This window comes from Mesoplodon densirostris, chromosome 10 (assembly GCF_025265405.1).
Source record: "Mesoplodon densirostris isolate mMesDen1 chromosome 10, mMesDen1 primary haplotype, whole genome shotgun sequence".
Lineage (NCBI taxonomy): Eukaryota > Metazoa > Chordata > Mammalia > Artiodactyla > Ziphiidae > Mesoplodon > Mesoplodon densirostris.
The window spans coordinates 22,394,776-22,410,539 of NC_082670.1; the positions used below are offsets into that span (position 1 = coordinate 22,394,776).

At 40.0% G+C, this 15,764-nt stretch overlaps 4 protein-coding genes across 4 annotated transcripts; 2 read left to right on the forward strand and 2 right to left on the reverse strand.

Moving 5' to 3' along the window:
- The first annotated feature begins 127 nt into the window (after window positions 1-127).
- On the forward strand, window positions 128-508 carry LOC132497387 (histone H2B type 1-C/E/F/G/I). The gene has a single exon (XM_060110530.1). The coding sequence runs from the start codon at window positions 128-130 to the stop codon at window positions 506-508; it is 381 nt and encodes a 126-aa protein (XP_059966513.1).
- A 1,819-nt stretch (window positions 509-2,327) lies between these two features.
- LOC132497845 (histone H4) lies at window positions 2,328-2,639 on the forward strand. Its single transcript, XM_060111388.1, has one exon. The coding sequence runs from the start codon at window positions 2,328-2,330 to the stop codon at window positions 2,637-2,639; it is 312 nt and encodes a 103-aa protein (XP_059967371.1).
- Window positions 2,640-10,066: 7,427 nt separating this feature from the next.
- LOC132497846 (histone H4) lies at window positions 10,067-10,378 on the reverse strand. Its single transcript, XM_060111389.1, has one exon. It carries the CDS (start codon window positions 10,376-10,378, stop codon window positions 10,067-10,069), a length of 312 nt encoding a protein of 103 aa, XP_059967372.1.
- A 4,963-nt stretch (window positions 10,379-15,341) lies between these two features.
- Window positions 15,342-15,734, reverse strand: LOC132497365 (histone H2A type 1-D). The gene has a single exon (XM_060110505.1). The coding sequence runs from the start codon at window positions 15,732-15,734 to the stop codon at window positions 15,342-15,344; it is 393 nt and encodes a 130-aa protein (XP_059966488.1).
- Window positions 15,735-15,764: the final 30 nt, after the last annotated feature.

Here is a 15,764-nt window from a genome sequence, read left to right on the forward strand (position 1 = left end):
CACTGGAGAAGAATCACCAATCACTAGAAACCTTTACTGAACCTCATTTGCATAAAGCCTTGTTATTAAAGAGGTACCTGTTGTTTTCCTGATCCTTCGTTTATACTTTGAATCGCAGTTCTTCGCCATGCCTGAGCCTGCCAAGTCCGCTCCTGCCCCGAAGAAGGGCTCCAAGAAGGCGGTGACCAAGGCCCAGAAAAAAGATGGTAAAAAGCGCAAGCGCAGCCGCAAAGAAAGCTACTCGGTGTACGTGTACAAGGTGCTGAAGCAGGTCCACCCGGACACTGGTATCTCGTCTAAAGCCATGGGCATCATGAATTCGTTCGTTAACGACATTTTCGAGCGCATCGCGGGCGAGGCGTCGCGCTTGGCGCATTACAACAAGCGCTCGACCATCACCTCCAGGGAGATCCAGACGGCCGTACGCCTGCTGCTGCCCGGCGAGCTGGCCAAGCACGCCGTGTCTGAGGGCACCAAGGCTGTCACCAAGTACACCAGCTCCAAGTGAGTCACTGATTGCAGAGCGATTGGTCAGACTTTCTCACACCCAATGGCTCTTTTCAGAGCCACCTACACTTTCCGAAAAAGAGCTTGTCCGTTGTTAGGTCTGTTTTGAAATGTTTCATGTTTTCTTGAATGTGTAGGTATAGCTTTAGATTAAAAGTTTGTACGTTTTGGGGGGAGCCTTGATTCTCATACATTTTTGCATGTTCGTTACAGTTACCTTTCACTATCATAAATAGATTTCGTGTACTTAGTGAAGAAATAATAATGCATGTATCCTTCGGTTTGCAGAAGTATTTGAAGATAACTCATTACACTGCAAGTAGCCAGAGCATCGCAATAACTCCTGGGGTTTTCTTTAATCTTGTCTCGATCCTATCCCGATAAGCTACCTAGTTTCTGGGTCCTATCCAATAAGCTACTTAGCTAGCTACTTACTGCCTATGAAATTGAAGTAAGGAATCCAAGGAGGATTCAGAAGTCGAAGGTATTAGTTGACAAGGAGGCCGAATTCGCAGCCAGCGTGTCTGAGTGCTTCCTCCCTAAGCTGCAACGGGCCCACAACCTTATGCATTATTAAAATCTCAACCTTAATAGTTGGAAGCTAGGGTAATTTTAAGATCGAGTGCTGACAGGACTTGATGACTTAAGAGTTATGAGACAGCATAATGTAGATTGTTCCATTTTCTAGTTTCTCACCTAGTTCCCTCTCCTTTCAATGAGTACCCCACCTTGCTCCACCACCTCCCATACATAACTGTAAAATGATAAGCATTGTTAAAGGGATTAGATGGCTTTTAGTCATGGAATAAACAAGAGCAGTTTGAAAAATAAACCTGAGTCCTTTCTCTTGTAAGAGAAAAGAATTGGAAATTTAAAAATTTTTCCTTCACCTCTTCAGTTCTCTTTGAAATGATTATACCTTTCCTATGTTGGCAGGAAAGCCTGGTGCCTCCAAAAAACCCAAAGGCGTTTTCTTTTTTCTTGAAACAAATTACAATGTTTAAAACATTTTAATGGAAACACAATAGGAAGAACTAGTGTCCCCAGTACATTACAGAAATTAAAGAGGGTACTTTATCACTGGCAAATAAATCCATAAATCTTGCTTGCTGACCACTTGATCAACCAAAGACAAAAAAACACATCTATCCCCAAATTAATTCTGAACGTAACAAATAGATTTTGGAAACCATAGTATATAGAACACAATCGAATTTTAGTAATAGCTCCAAGTGTGATGTTAAACGCATTTCATTGGTGGAGAAAAGAATTATTTTAAAAATCTGGCTGATTAAGGAATTGCTAGAGAATTGTTTAAAACTGTGCTATGGAGAATTCATGGGAAGGAATAATAAGCAGACATTAATAACTTGTTATTAAAAACTCAACGGAAATTGAGTTAAATACACCAGTGTAAAGAGGTTTTAAAAGGGCATATGCAGCATTGCATACATTTTCTTTGAAAGAATATGGGCTTTTATCTATTCAACAAAATACCAAATCAGCTACCAGCAGTGATCTCTGTGTGGTGAGATGAAGAGTTTTGCCCTTTTCCACAACACTAATGTTTTGCGTTCGCATTCAAAAGCAATTGTTAAAGCCTTAAAACATGGTAACAAAAAAGTTACCACAGCGTGAAACAGTACAAAGGAACAGAGAAGACCTCTTTTCCTTTTTTTTTTTTTGGGGTCAAATTCCCCTCCCCCCTTAGGGAGGGACTTCCCGCCTTCAGGTTCTCAGTTCGGTCCGCCAACGGACTAGAAAAGCTTGCATCTGCGAGCCTTGAAGCTAAGTTTTGTTGAGCTTCTTAAGTGGTCCTCATGTCGGGTCGTGGGAAAGGCGGGAAGGGTCTCGGGAAAGGGGGCGCCAAGCGCCACCGCAAGGTGCTGCGCGATAACATCCAGGGCATCACCAAGCCCGCTATTCGGCGTTTGGCCCGGCGTGGTGGCGTGAAGCGTATATCTGGCCTCATCTACGAGGAGACTCGCGGGGTGCTGAAGGTGTTCCTGGAGAACGTGATTCGGGACGCTGTCACTTACACTGAGCACGCCAAGCGCAAGACCGTCACCGCCATGGACGTGGTCTACGCGCTCAAGCGCCAGGGACGCACCCTTTATGGCTTTGGCGGCTGATTGTTCGGTTTTGTGTCTGTTCCGTTAACAAAAGGCCCTTTTCAGGGCTTCCTACATTTCGCTTGTAAAGAGCTGTGATTCTTATTTTTTCATTGCTTAGAGATGTTAAAAAGTATTTAATTATTGTACTTTGGTCTGCGAAATTGTTTTGTGCTTACTCTGGGACGCGTGTGTTCCCAATCCTGCCTAGGTACAGCAGGGGTCGTTAGGACCGCTATCCAGTCAATTCTTTACCTAAGGATATATTCACGCTGAATTGGTACGGGGTCTTCAGTTGTGTAGTTTGCTAAAGGAGGTACTGAGGAAAGTTCTTGCAGATGCCTACGTTCGCTACTATGTAACTTGTTCTTTTACAAAGTAATTTTTATAGTTTAACCACCTATTAAAAGTGGGGTAACTTTGTATCAGTTAATACGCTGTACCACTGTCAAGAAGTCACACACAATCTGGAGTCTGGCAGTGTAACTTGGAAAAAGTGTATTCAGATCCCAAACTGGGAAAGTGTTTTATAGAAAAAGAATTCGTCTTTAAGGTTAGTTAGTGACATCTCTGCCCCTCTAAAGGTAATAACTATCTTGTCAAATCAAGCTTGCAGGCATGTTCTATGTGCCTGGAGGGATAGTCAGGATCACTTATTTACCACAAAGGATAGGGAGAACATTTTAAACTTAAATTAGTCCACTCATAGAGTCAAGTGAGTAAAGGGTTTTTTGGTTGATTTTAAAAGGCGAGGCTCATAATTAGTGCTCATTAAGTCTTAATTTATGTATTTGGTGAAATGGTGAATGTCACTGGTGACAAGAACTGGGGAGGGACAGTTATAGTAATGGATTCAGATAGAGCAAAAGTACAAAATTCCTGGTCCACGTATGGAGAGCACATGTTTTATTTAGACATATTTTTCTTAATTCTTTTGTGACTAATGTAAGCATGTTAATGAAAAATGTACTTGTTTTCAACTTGTGAAAAATCGTCCGATTTGGCACCGCTAAGCAGACCCACATATATTTTGGACATAAAAAATAATCTCTGTTTAGGATGTAAAAGATAAAAATAAGTATTTTAGGAGATGTAAATGTCCTGTTTGTGACTTTACTACCAAAGGGATGCAAGATGGTGAAACGTTTAAGCATAATCATTAGAAGCAGATGGTTTGGGATTAAACCTATACCACCATTCTCTTGTGGTGAGAACGGGTTAAGTTACACATCTTTTCTGGGCCTTAGTTTCTCCATTTATACAACTGTGTGATAATGATATTGATACCTCGCTCAAAGGACTGTTTTGAGGATTAATGAGTTGATAAATGAAAAGTGCTTAAGTACCAGTGCCTGACAAATAGTAAGTGCAAAGTGAAGCAGTTATTACTCATTTATGCCTCATCCCTAACTGCAGCACAACCACATTCCAGCTGAGATTCTCGTCTGTTATGGGGCCATGGGAAATACCCTACAGTCAATATGTTTTTGGAACCAGTTTTTGCACTTGGAGATATTATCTTGATTATTCCTACAGTGTCACACCTGTTAGTTTGTACTCACATTCTGGGTGGTAAATAAAAGGCAGGAGGAGCCTTCCTTAGCCTTCTGAGGATGATCACAGCATAACTGGATAGGTTTGCTGTCCTTCCTTAGCCTTCTGAGGATGATCACAGCATAACTGGATAGGTTTGCTGTGATATTTGTAGTTCTCTTTCTCACTTTCTATCAACCTCATCTCATTTTTCTGAATAGCCATAGAATTTAACTGCCAAAGAGAAACCCAGACATCATGTGGACAAAAGATCTGTCTCTTATGTGAAGGCACATAAGAATTACTATGAAAAAGTTGTTTGTTTAAATAATAACTGGTCTTTCCCTAGACCAGTTAATCAGAATCTGTAGGATTGGGTCACCTCAAATACAACTCATTAGCACTTCCCACTTCTACTGGTCCCACAGGCCTTTTCAAATCTAAGGGGAAAATCTCAGTGTTTTAATACCATCTTTTCATCAATTTCAACTTTAAGAGAATGCTCTCAAAGGCTGTGGAACTCTCAGACCCAAAGCTCAGACCCAAATTAAGGAACAAAGGATCAATTATCCTTTGTTGCAATGAGAGGACCTGTCCAGGAATTCAAGTCCTTACCTTTCTCCCAAGAGAGGATTTAGTTCAAAATTCATGGGCTTATTTTATCTGTGGTTAATGGATTAAAGTTTGTTGCATAAAAAGTTCTTGCTATAAATATCTGCTAGGTTCAGCGGTTATAGAATCGAGACATCAGAAACCATGGACAACTTCTTGGCTTTCCTTTCCAGCTGTACTGGGAAAACTACCCTTAGAAAAGAAACCATAGGAGTTCCCTGGTAGTGCAGTAGTTGGTGATCTGCCTGCCAATGCAGGGGACATGAGTTCCATCCCTGGTCGGGGAGGATCCCACATACTGGAGAGTGGCAAAGCCCATGTGCCACAGCTGCTGACCCTGCAATCTGGAGCCCGAGAGCCACAACCGCTGAGCCCGTGCACCACAACTACTGAAGCCCGCACACTCTAGGGCCCACGTGCTGCAACTGCTGAACCCGCATGCTGCAACTACTGAGGCCCACGCGCCTGGAACCCATATTCCACAACAGGAGGCGCCGCAATGGGAGGCCCACGTACTACAACAGAGAGTAGCCCCCGCTCCCCCGCTTGCCGCAACTGAAGAAACCCCACGCGCAGCGACAAAGACCCAATGCAGACCAAAAAACAAAAAGCACAACATAGTCTACAATAAAACCTTAACAAATAGAAAAAAGTATCGTGACTAAATACCCTGAGAATCAGCATGTATTACTTAACACAGTTTCATTGCTTGTTCAGGACTCTAACTTAGTGAGTATACAGTAAAGCTCTCAGTCGATAGCATCAGGAATGTTAGTTAATTAATTCATTTATTCATTAATATTACTAATGACTGCTGTGCTTCAGGCATTGTACTTGGCACTGGTGATACAGCAAGGGAAAAAAAAGTCTCTTTTTACTAGGGAAAGACAGAAAATAAACTAATACACAATCATTTTTCTACATCCAATGGCCAATTATTAGTCTTCATTTTATTTGAACTATTGGAAACACTGACATAATTGACCCTACAATTTCTCTTTGATATACTTTCTTCACTTTGGTCTCTCTTACCAGATAATCTGTATCTATTGCTAGCTCATCTCTTCTCCCCAGACCCTTAATGTTGGGTGATACAGGGCTAAGTTTTTACTACTTTTTCTGTACTCACTCGCTTGAAGGTCTCACCAAGTTCAGACTTTCAATACCATCTGTACAGTAATGACTTCCAATTTTATATTGCCAACCCAGGCTTCTCTCCTATAATCCAGACAGACATATACCCAATTTCTTTCTCTTTTTCTTTTCTTTTCTTTTCTTTTTTTTTTTTTTTTTTTGTGTGTGGGGGTGGGGGGCGAGTGGATTGCAGTACCTTAGTTCCCCCACTAGAGATTGAACCCAGGCCTCAGCAGTGAAAGTACCGAGTCTGAACCACTGGACAGCCAGAGAATTCCCCACAGTTCCCTATATTTTTTCTTCACATGGATGTTTGACATCTTAAAGTTAACATGTCCAAAATAGAATACTTGGTATTCCCCCCTCCTAATCTTTCATTAAAACACTCCCCCCATTTAGTTGATAATTACTTCATTCTTGTCTATTCAATTCTTCTAGAAATCCTCTTGATTTTGCCTTCAAAATATATATGGAAACATCAATTCTCTGTACCACTATGCTACCACCCTGGCTTGAGGACCGTCTTCTCTCCCCTAGGTTACTGGCTTCAGTTTCCTTAATATTTTTCCTACTTCCACATTTGACTCCCCACTGTCCTGTGGGAAGGTACCTTGATGCCCTGGTAGCCTCCAAACACACTACCAAGCAAGCTCTCCCATGGCATAAAAAGACTCAAATTAAATCAAAATGTTGGGTATGCATGATTTTTTAAATCAATTTAAACACATAACCAGAGACAAGGGGAAAGATGTGAGGTAAGTTAAGACTTAAAATAAGGTTTCAAGGAGATGGGCCACAGTAGCTGAATCATGGGTTACACAATGTTCAGATATCTTTCTGCTGCATCAATCTTCCTTACTGATGGTTTGGTTATGAAGCCCAGAGTCCAGGTTTGGGCAAGAAGGTCCACAGATAGACCCTGGTCAGTATCTATCAAAGAGAGAGCATTACCCCTGGCCACATCTGTTGCTCACCAATTTGCCTGCCAAATAGCCATGGGTTTTATTTGTGTTATCTTGGGCAAAGGACGCATGGGGGCCAGAATGGATACCTCATATCCCAAATATATTTTGTGTATCAGGAATATATAGTGCCTCATGTATCCCAGGCATATTTAGTGTCCAGGTGTATCAGGTATAACTAGTGCCTCAAGGATCGTGCAGATCTCCTGGTCCTTTCTCCTTATACTTAACACACATGTGCTCTACTTTCTAACTACTTATCTATACAGTATTTAGTGCATCTTATGAGTTTCATCCATCACATTTGTTTCTCTGTAGCAGAATTAAATCTCTGCAAATAGTATAAGAAATACATATTTCATAATATTTAGGAAGCCAAGAATTTGATTAAGTATGTTCATACCTTTAGATAGGTATTTTATAATAGAGTATTTAAATTTTTATCTTTTGTTTAACTTGGTCTGTTTTTTATTAATATGACATAGTTGTGAAAAAAGGATGAAGGCTTACTTGTTTTAGATGAGTGGTTAGTTCTAAGCCTATATTAATAACCACATTCCTATGAAAAAGGATTTTATATAAAATCCAATCACTCTTCTGTACTGTTTTGTAGACAGGGCCAATCAATCTATATTTTATATTTTCAAAAGTCATTGTTAAGTATTACTGTTTATCAAAAGTTATTTTAATGGAATATTTTTCTAAAATTTGAGGAGTCAGCTTGAAAAATATAGCAACTGAAAGTATAAAAGGGTTTTAGTAAAGGACCTTTAGCTACAATCAAATCAGTTCATTCAGTCCAAAGTGATTAATTCTTGGGAATTCCCTGGCTGTCCAGTGGTTAGGCCTCCACACTTCCACTGAAGGAGTCACAGGTTAGATCCCTGGTGGGGGAACTAAAATCCCCTCACACCATGTGGCCGAAAAAAAAAGTGATTAATCATTGCTTTGTTGATCTTGGGTTAAGCAGCCTGCTTCTAATATGGCTTACAAAATCTTAAATCAGACCTGTGGTAAAGCCTGACAGTATCAGGTACAGTTATTTATTAAAGTTCTTTTGAAGTTTCTTCTGGAAAACTCAATTTCAGATCTGTTTTGTAGCAGAGGCCTTTAGAGATAACTGTATGGAAAACCAGCAACTATCTGTTGATGATAAGAGAGAAAACGTCTGGTCAATGTATTATATTAATGAACATTATCAGTATGGAGTAGGATAGAATCCCCAATTTAGGTATGTATTATGAATAGTGAGGACATTGACATACCTCCGAGTGCCCTTTGATATATGCCATAAAGTATTTGCTATTATTGTCACCAAATGAGAAGGTATTTATACCTAGGAACAAAATCTGTTGGCAGTTTTTTGTGTCTTTTATATGCATATAATTATGGTCTACCCAACTTAAAAAGTATAACAGTTAAACATTTATATCAATAACATTTTATCTGGTTAACTTAGGGATGTATAGTTTCTTCTTTTGATTTGCCCTCTTTTTTCAAATATTGCACAATATATAGAGAACAATTCTCACAACTGTATATGCTTCATTACAAATATAAATGAGAGAACAAACCTTACGTGTGGCCTAGTGGTCACAGCTACAAAAATAATTTAGATATAAATAGATAATACCTTAATGGCTTCATTATTCAAAATTTGGGGGTCTGGATTTAGAAAAAGTAAGATCAAAAAGAAATCAGGCTATGAATGTAATAAGAGAGTTCTACAGCCAAATACTAAAATATTGGGTATAAGATAGCATTTAAACTATGCACAGAATGCTTAGGGATTTCTTTTCTTTTCTTTCTTTTTTTTTTTTTTTTTTTTTTTTGATTGTTGGTTTTTTTTTTTTTTTTCTTTTTTAAAGAACTGAGAGACTTTTGTCAAAATTATTCGAGAAATCAATGGAAAGCCACAAATAGTAATAGACCCTCAGAAAATGTTGGGGAAATATAATTAAAAGCAAAATCTCCCAATTCAGAAAAGCTCTCCAAAAAGGGAGTAGGAACAGAAAAGTTTTACTATTGCATAAGCATTAAACCAGAATGTGAAGCACGTCACAGGCAATTTGCTAAAGGGATTGGCAAAGCAAAGAGAGAAATCTCTTTTATACAGCTAAATAGGTACAACCCATTCAAACATTATGTAGGCTTAGCAATATGGAATCTTGTGGTAAGGGAAGTTAGGCCTGTCTCTTTACGGAACAGAGATTGTGTTATCTTCCTTGATTGTATTTCAAAGAGAAAACATTCCTGAGTTGGGAGACTGGCTAGATGCGTATTTAGCGCTTGACATTATGAATATTAACTACTGGTGAGGCAAGGGAATTTTTAACTTCAGCTATAAAATATGTAAATCTGGTCATTGTTTTCTCATTTTTTGTACATGTGGGCAATTGTCCTTTAGTCTGTGTCTCTGCATTAGTCAAGCTTTCACCTTTGGCTTTGGGTTTTTTCCTATAGCTTCTAAGACCTGTGGGAAGATACTAAGGCCTCCTTTGAGGTTAGGTCTGGATTTCCTAATGTGTTAGGAAAAATTCTGCCAAGGATCTTATTTTACTTAGTTCTCCTAGCTTAGAGGGCTGCCCTGTATTTTTTTCACCGTAGAGAACATTTCTGTAATGCGACCTTGTTTCTTTTATAATTTAGTTGAAATGCCTTTTAATCACATCCCACCCTCACCAACTATTCTGAGATATTACAGTGAGCCTGTCCTTTATCAGCCTTCCATACTGGAGTGTTAAAGCCTATTTAACAGCCACGGGTTTTGTTTCTTGAGCAGAGGACACATGGAGCTAGGTTATTGTGATCGAATCGTTAAGGCCTTATGTATACTAAATATGCTACGAATTAGTGAGGAGCCAGGTGCACTTCTCTTCCATCCCTTTCTAAACATTCGCTTGCACTCCATCTACAAAGAGAAATGCCACTCTGGTAAAACTCTCAAGTCATATGTATTTGGGTGACCCGTTTACTTCCAGCTTATTACCATCTAAGCTTTCTGTGCTCGAGCAAAGGAACTTTCACAGTAAAGGGTGTAAGTTGTGCTCCTAAACGGTTAAGGGTAAGGAGAAAAGCGAAGAGCCAAGGGTGTAGAGAATGTGAAGCGTGAAAAAGCAAGCTCAAAACAAACCAGCATCACAGCTCCTCAGATGAAAAGATGCGGGCCCTGAAAAGGGCCTTTTGTTGAACAAAGAGCGCGAACACTCAGCCGCCGAAGCCGTAAAGGGTGCGTCCCTGGCGCTTGAGCGCGTAGACCACGTCCATGGCGGTAACAGTCTTGCGCTTGGCGTGCTCTGTGTAGGTGACAGCGTCCCGGATTACGTTTTCCAGAAACACTTTTAGCACCCCGCGAGTCTCCTCGTAGATAAGACCAGAAATGCGCTTCACACCTCCACGCCGGGCCAGACGCCGAATAGCGGGCTTGGTGATGCCCTGGATGTTATCGCGCAGAACTTTGCGATGACGTTTGGCGCCCCCTTTTCCAAGGCCCTTACCGCCTTTGCCGCGACCAGACATGCTGATTAACCTGGAGGCTTAACAAAGGTTAACTTCCAGGCCTCCCAGATGCAGGCTTTTATACGTCCGTTGGCGGACCGAACTGAGAACCTGAAGAAATGTAGCGGGAAGTCCCGCCCCGGGAGCGGGGAGGGGAATTTGACCAAAGGGGGAAAAAAAAAGCCTTTTTTGTTCCTTTGTATTGTGTTTCACACGGTGGTAACTATTTTGTTACCGTGTTTAAGGCTTTAACAATTGCTTTTGAATGCGAACGCAAAACATAAATATTGTGGAAAAGGGCAAAACTCGTTATCTCACCACACATAGATCATTGCTGGTAGCTAATTTCGTATCAATATTTTGGTGAACAGATAAAAGCCCATATTCTTTCAAAGAAAATGTATGCAATGCCGCAAATGGCATTTTGGAACCTCTTTGATTACATTTTAACCAATTTCCCTTATTTAAAGAGAAAATACATTTTTTATGTATGCTTGTTATTCTTATGAATACTCTTTAATACAGTTTTAACCAACTCCCTACCAGCCAGTGTTTTTTTTAATAAATTATTTTTTTCCATTTAAGAAAAATTTACTTCTTCACTCTACTTGGGTTTATACTATACTGACATTTCTAATGAAGGAGAGCAGAATACGCCACTCCCAAATATCCTTTAGCATAAGGATTATTTTGAGCGGATTGTTTCTGAGAAAAAGCAGATACAGGAGAAGCTCTAAAAACAGAATAGAATTTACCCCTTTTTAAGGGAAATTTACATTTACATGAGAAATCTCCATTTGTAAGGGTATCGCACTCAATGCGCCAGGAAAAGAAAGATAACTCACAAGAAACTTACCAATGGAGAAGGTGCAGGATTTAATCGGCCTCCCCTTGTTTACTGTGCTCTTCCGGGTCACGTCCTACAACACCCGCCCCCCCCCCACACACACACCCATGTCTTTTGTCTTTAGCTGAAGATGATATTTAAAGTGGCGGTTCGGGCCACTTCTGGGAGTTTTACTCAGTTCCCCTCTGTTTATTCCATGTATACATGAGACGTACACTGTATTAAACTTTGTTTTTCTCTTGTTAGTCTGTTTTTGTTTATTTTTTAATTACAGGAAGGTGTCAGCCACTGAACCAGTGAAACTAATGTTTTCATATAAACAATTGAAATAGTAAGCATAGATAAAGGTCTGGAAGAGGAGAAATTTATAAAAACCACAAAAAACAACCTTAGGGGAAAGGCATTGTTTGGGAGCCTCAGAGATTCGTATTGTTGAAGGCTCCCTAATCCTCTGTACTTAATGTCTGCCCCTTGTCCAGTGTCCCTGCCTTCTTCCAAGTTACTGGTCCCCAAAATCACTCAGTGTCTTCATTATTCCACCAGGTAATTAATAGTCATTAACATCAGTAGCATTTATTTAAATGTGAGACTGTTGCTAGAATGGAGAAGGAAGTAGGAGGTACACCAAATTAATAAGGTCATGCAGATCAATTTTTTTTTTAATTTTTTGCTTTATAACAAATTTAATCAGTTATACATATACATATGTTTCCATATCCCCTCCCTTTTGCGTCTCCCTCCCACCCTCCCTATCCCACCCCTCCAGGCGGTCACAAAGCACCGAGCTGATCTCCCTGTGCTATGCGGCTGCTTCCCACTAGCTATCTACCTTACTTTTGGTAGTGTATATATGTCCATGCCGCTCTTTCACTTTGTCACAGCTTACCCTTTCCCCTCCCCATATCCTCAAGTCCATTCTCTAGTAGGTCTGTGTCTTTATTCCTGTCTTACCCCTAGGTTCTTCATGACATTTTTTTTTCTTAAATTCCATATATATGTGTTAGCATACAGTATTTGTCTTTCTCTTTCTGACTTACTTCACTCTGTATGACAGACTCTAGGTCTATCCACCTCATTACAAATAGCTCAATTTCATTTCTTTTTATGGCTGAGTAATATTCCATTGTATATATGTGCCACATCTTCTTTATCCATTCATAGATCAATTTTTTTACAGATAAATTAATATCACAAAGTGAAAAGGCAGTGTAACTCTTTACAACTTGTCTTTGCTCATTGGACCCCGCTGATCTTTAGGCTCCTTCCTCCAGTTTAGCTACTTTGAAGTTATTCATTTGAAAATCCCTACAGTTTCCTCCATGTGATCTCATCCTTGTTTAACTTTCAACTTCTTTTTTGCCTTTATTTATATCACTTATTTAGTTTATAAGGATTTTTATTATTATAAAAGTAACAGAATTTTTTGACTATATTTTATGGGATTGTCATTGAAATAGGGTCTGGGGATATGCAAATATGAATAAAACCCAGTCTCCACTCTAAGGGAATTTGTACACTAATGGATAAGATACCAAAAGTGTTCAGAAAGAGCTCCCCAAAATGTTCCACATTTGCACATTGATTATTTTGAGGTAAAGGCAATTGAGATCCTGCAATCTCAAGATAAATTTCTGCCCCTCCCTTAACTACTTAGAAGGATTTGAATTGGGGGGTCTTTCCCACTATGAGAATTATTATCGGAGAAAAATTTTATCTAAGTGAGCCAGCTGCATGGCAGGGCAAACTAATTACCCAATATTTGATTTCCCTCTTATTGCCCATGTGAATTATCCTCCTGTGCTTGGAAGGCACTAAGCCATTCCTTAGCTCAGGATGGCATATATACCTCATTTTACCTTTCTGTTTTTGAACTTCTCATGTATGTGGGGTTTCTGTATGTATGAATTAAATTCGACTTTCTCCTGTTAATCTATCTCATGTCAATTTGATGATTAGACCAGCTAAAAGAACCTTAGAAGGGTAGAGGAAAATCCTTGCTCCCCGACAATATACAACAAATCTAATATGGGAAGATACTGTTAAGTTCTTTCATGGTAGTCCAGAGTCTGCAGAAAGGGAAATTAATGGGAAGACCAACTCCAGGAATAAAGTTTAAATAATACTTTCATAAATCTTGTGCTACTAAAATTGAACTGTACCTCTTATGAAAACAACTTTACAGTATAAACTATGGAGTCCTAAAAAGTTCTTCAGGATCTAATTGAAATTAGAAATATCTAAATTATTTTGGCAAGATTTTTGGAAAGTTTCGTTATCTCCATTTTTAAATACAAGTTTTACTTTTTTTCTGATTATGTAGATAGTAAAGAACAGTAAGTGCCTTATCCAATGAAATTGGGTTAATAGTCCATTAATTTAAAAAACTCAGTTAACACGTGGAATTATAAGCAATGACATGTCACACTTGAATATTTTATTTTATTTAAAACAAAAATTTATATTCATTTATCAACTATTTGATTATAGGTTCATTGATTTTATCAATCAAAACCACATCAATAATTGTAAAGGCATTATTTTAACAATGTGGTGGTTCTTGCCATGGGGAATATAATGATGCAATGAAGCAAGTGTTAGTAATTGCATGATCAATGTCAATAATGATAACAACAGCATATTTTATTATTAAAAATTTAAAGAACTCATAGGCCTTCCTTGGAGCTGTATCACTTACTCTACTTGACAGTTCTACTTCTGAGATATAGTTGTTTAAAATATACAAACGCAAGTAATGCAGATGACTTTCTTTTTTAAATTTATTTTATTTATTTATTTATTTTTATTTTTTGGCTGCGTTGGGTCTTAGTTGTGGTGCTCGAGATCTTTCGTTGCAATGCGCGGGCTTCTCTCTAGTTGTGGCGTGCCGGTTTTCTCTCTCTAGTTGCAGGCTTAGTTGTCCAGCTGCATGTGGCATGTGGGATCTTAGTTCCCTGACCAGGGATCGAACCTGCGCCCCCTGAATTGGAAGGCGGATTCTTTACCACTGGACCACCTGGGAAGTCCCGCAGATGAGTTTTTAAGAGGGAAAAATTGAATAATTAGATTCACTGAAATCAGGATTCGGGTCTTCCAACATCAAATAATGAAGCCAAAAAGAAAAGGGAAAAAAGGTAACATTTACGTCCTGTTTGTGATTGCTGAGGTCACTTTTATTCCAAGGAATATTATTTACATGTGATTGCGGTTCAGATTTAAATATAGGATATACTGGGAATTCCCAGGCGGTCCAGTGATTAGAACTAGGCGCTTCCACCACAGGGGGTCTGTGTGTGAGTGTGTGTGTGTGTGTGTGTGTGTGTGTGTGTGTGTGTGTGTGTAAAACAAATATTTCAGGAGACTCAGAAAACCTATTCCAATGGACTAGGACTGCCATAGAAATTCATTTTCATTACAATGTATTCATAAGGAAAACTACACATGAGCTGATGTGGAGAGGAATTGAAGGCCCTCTCTAGCTAGGGTGACTTGGTGATCTGAGAGAAGGTGAGAGCGATGATGGTGGGGGAAAGGGGAAGCAAAAATCATTGACAGGCCTAGGACTATAAGAACCTGATAAGTGATTTACAATGTCGACCTTTCCTATTTGTTAAGGCACACCCTCTTCCTAATGCAGTTTCATACCACCTTTACTTCACCATCACTGATGTAAACAGTCCATTATGAAATGTATTCTCTGCCTGAAGTTACTTTTAAACAAGTAATTTACCTGTCTGGATTACTACTCTATTCCCGTTTAGGAGGGTGTGTGGTGGGCAGTAAGACTGAATTGAATTAGAAGGGAAGGTAGGCCAAAGTCGTATGGTGCTAAATTTTTTGTCTCAGATGGACATGTGCCCCTGTAGAGGAATCACAGGGATGTTAATTTTGCTCATAAGTTTAACCTAAATTATGTAAGCAAATGTTTTGCATTTGGGGAGGCATTTAAGGTACTTTGGGGAAAATAACCTAGATGTAAATGACTTAGCCAAACTTTGTTATAGGATTAATATTCAACAGCATCTTGCTTTCCAAAACAATGTGACTTTGAAAGCACAGCTCCTTTTATTGATAAGGTGGGTGGCTCTGAAAAGAGCCTTTTGGTTTGGAAAGATTTGAGTTGCAAAGAACGACGGACTTCTACTTGCCCTTGGCCTTGTGGTGGCTCTCGGTCTTTTTGGGCAGCAGCACCGCCTGGATGTTGGGCAGGACGCCGCCCTGCGCGATGGTGACTTTACCCAGCAGCTTGTTGAGCTCCTCGTCGTTGCGGATGGCCAGCTGCAGGTGGCGCGGGATGATGCGCGTCTTCTTGTTGTCGCGGGCCGCGTTGCCCGCCAGCTCCAGGATCTCGGCCGTCAGGTACTCCAGCACCGCCGCCAGGTACACCGGCGCGCCCGCCCCGACCCGCTCGGAGTAGTTGCCCTTGCGGAGCAGGCGGTGCACTCGGCCCACGGGGAACTGGAGCCCGGCCCGCGAGGAGCGAGTCTTAGCCTTGGCGCGAGCCTTGCCTCCTTGCTTGCCACGTCCAGACATACTGATAGTAAAAACCCACCAATAAGAGTT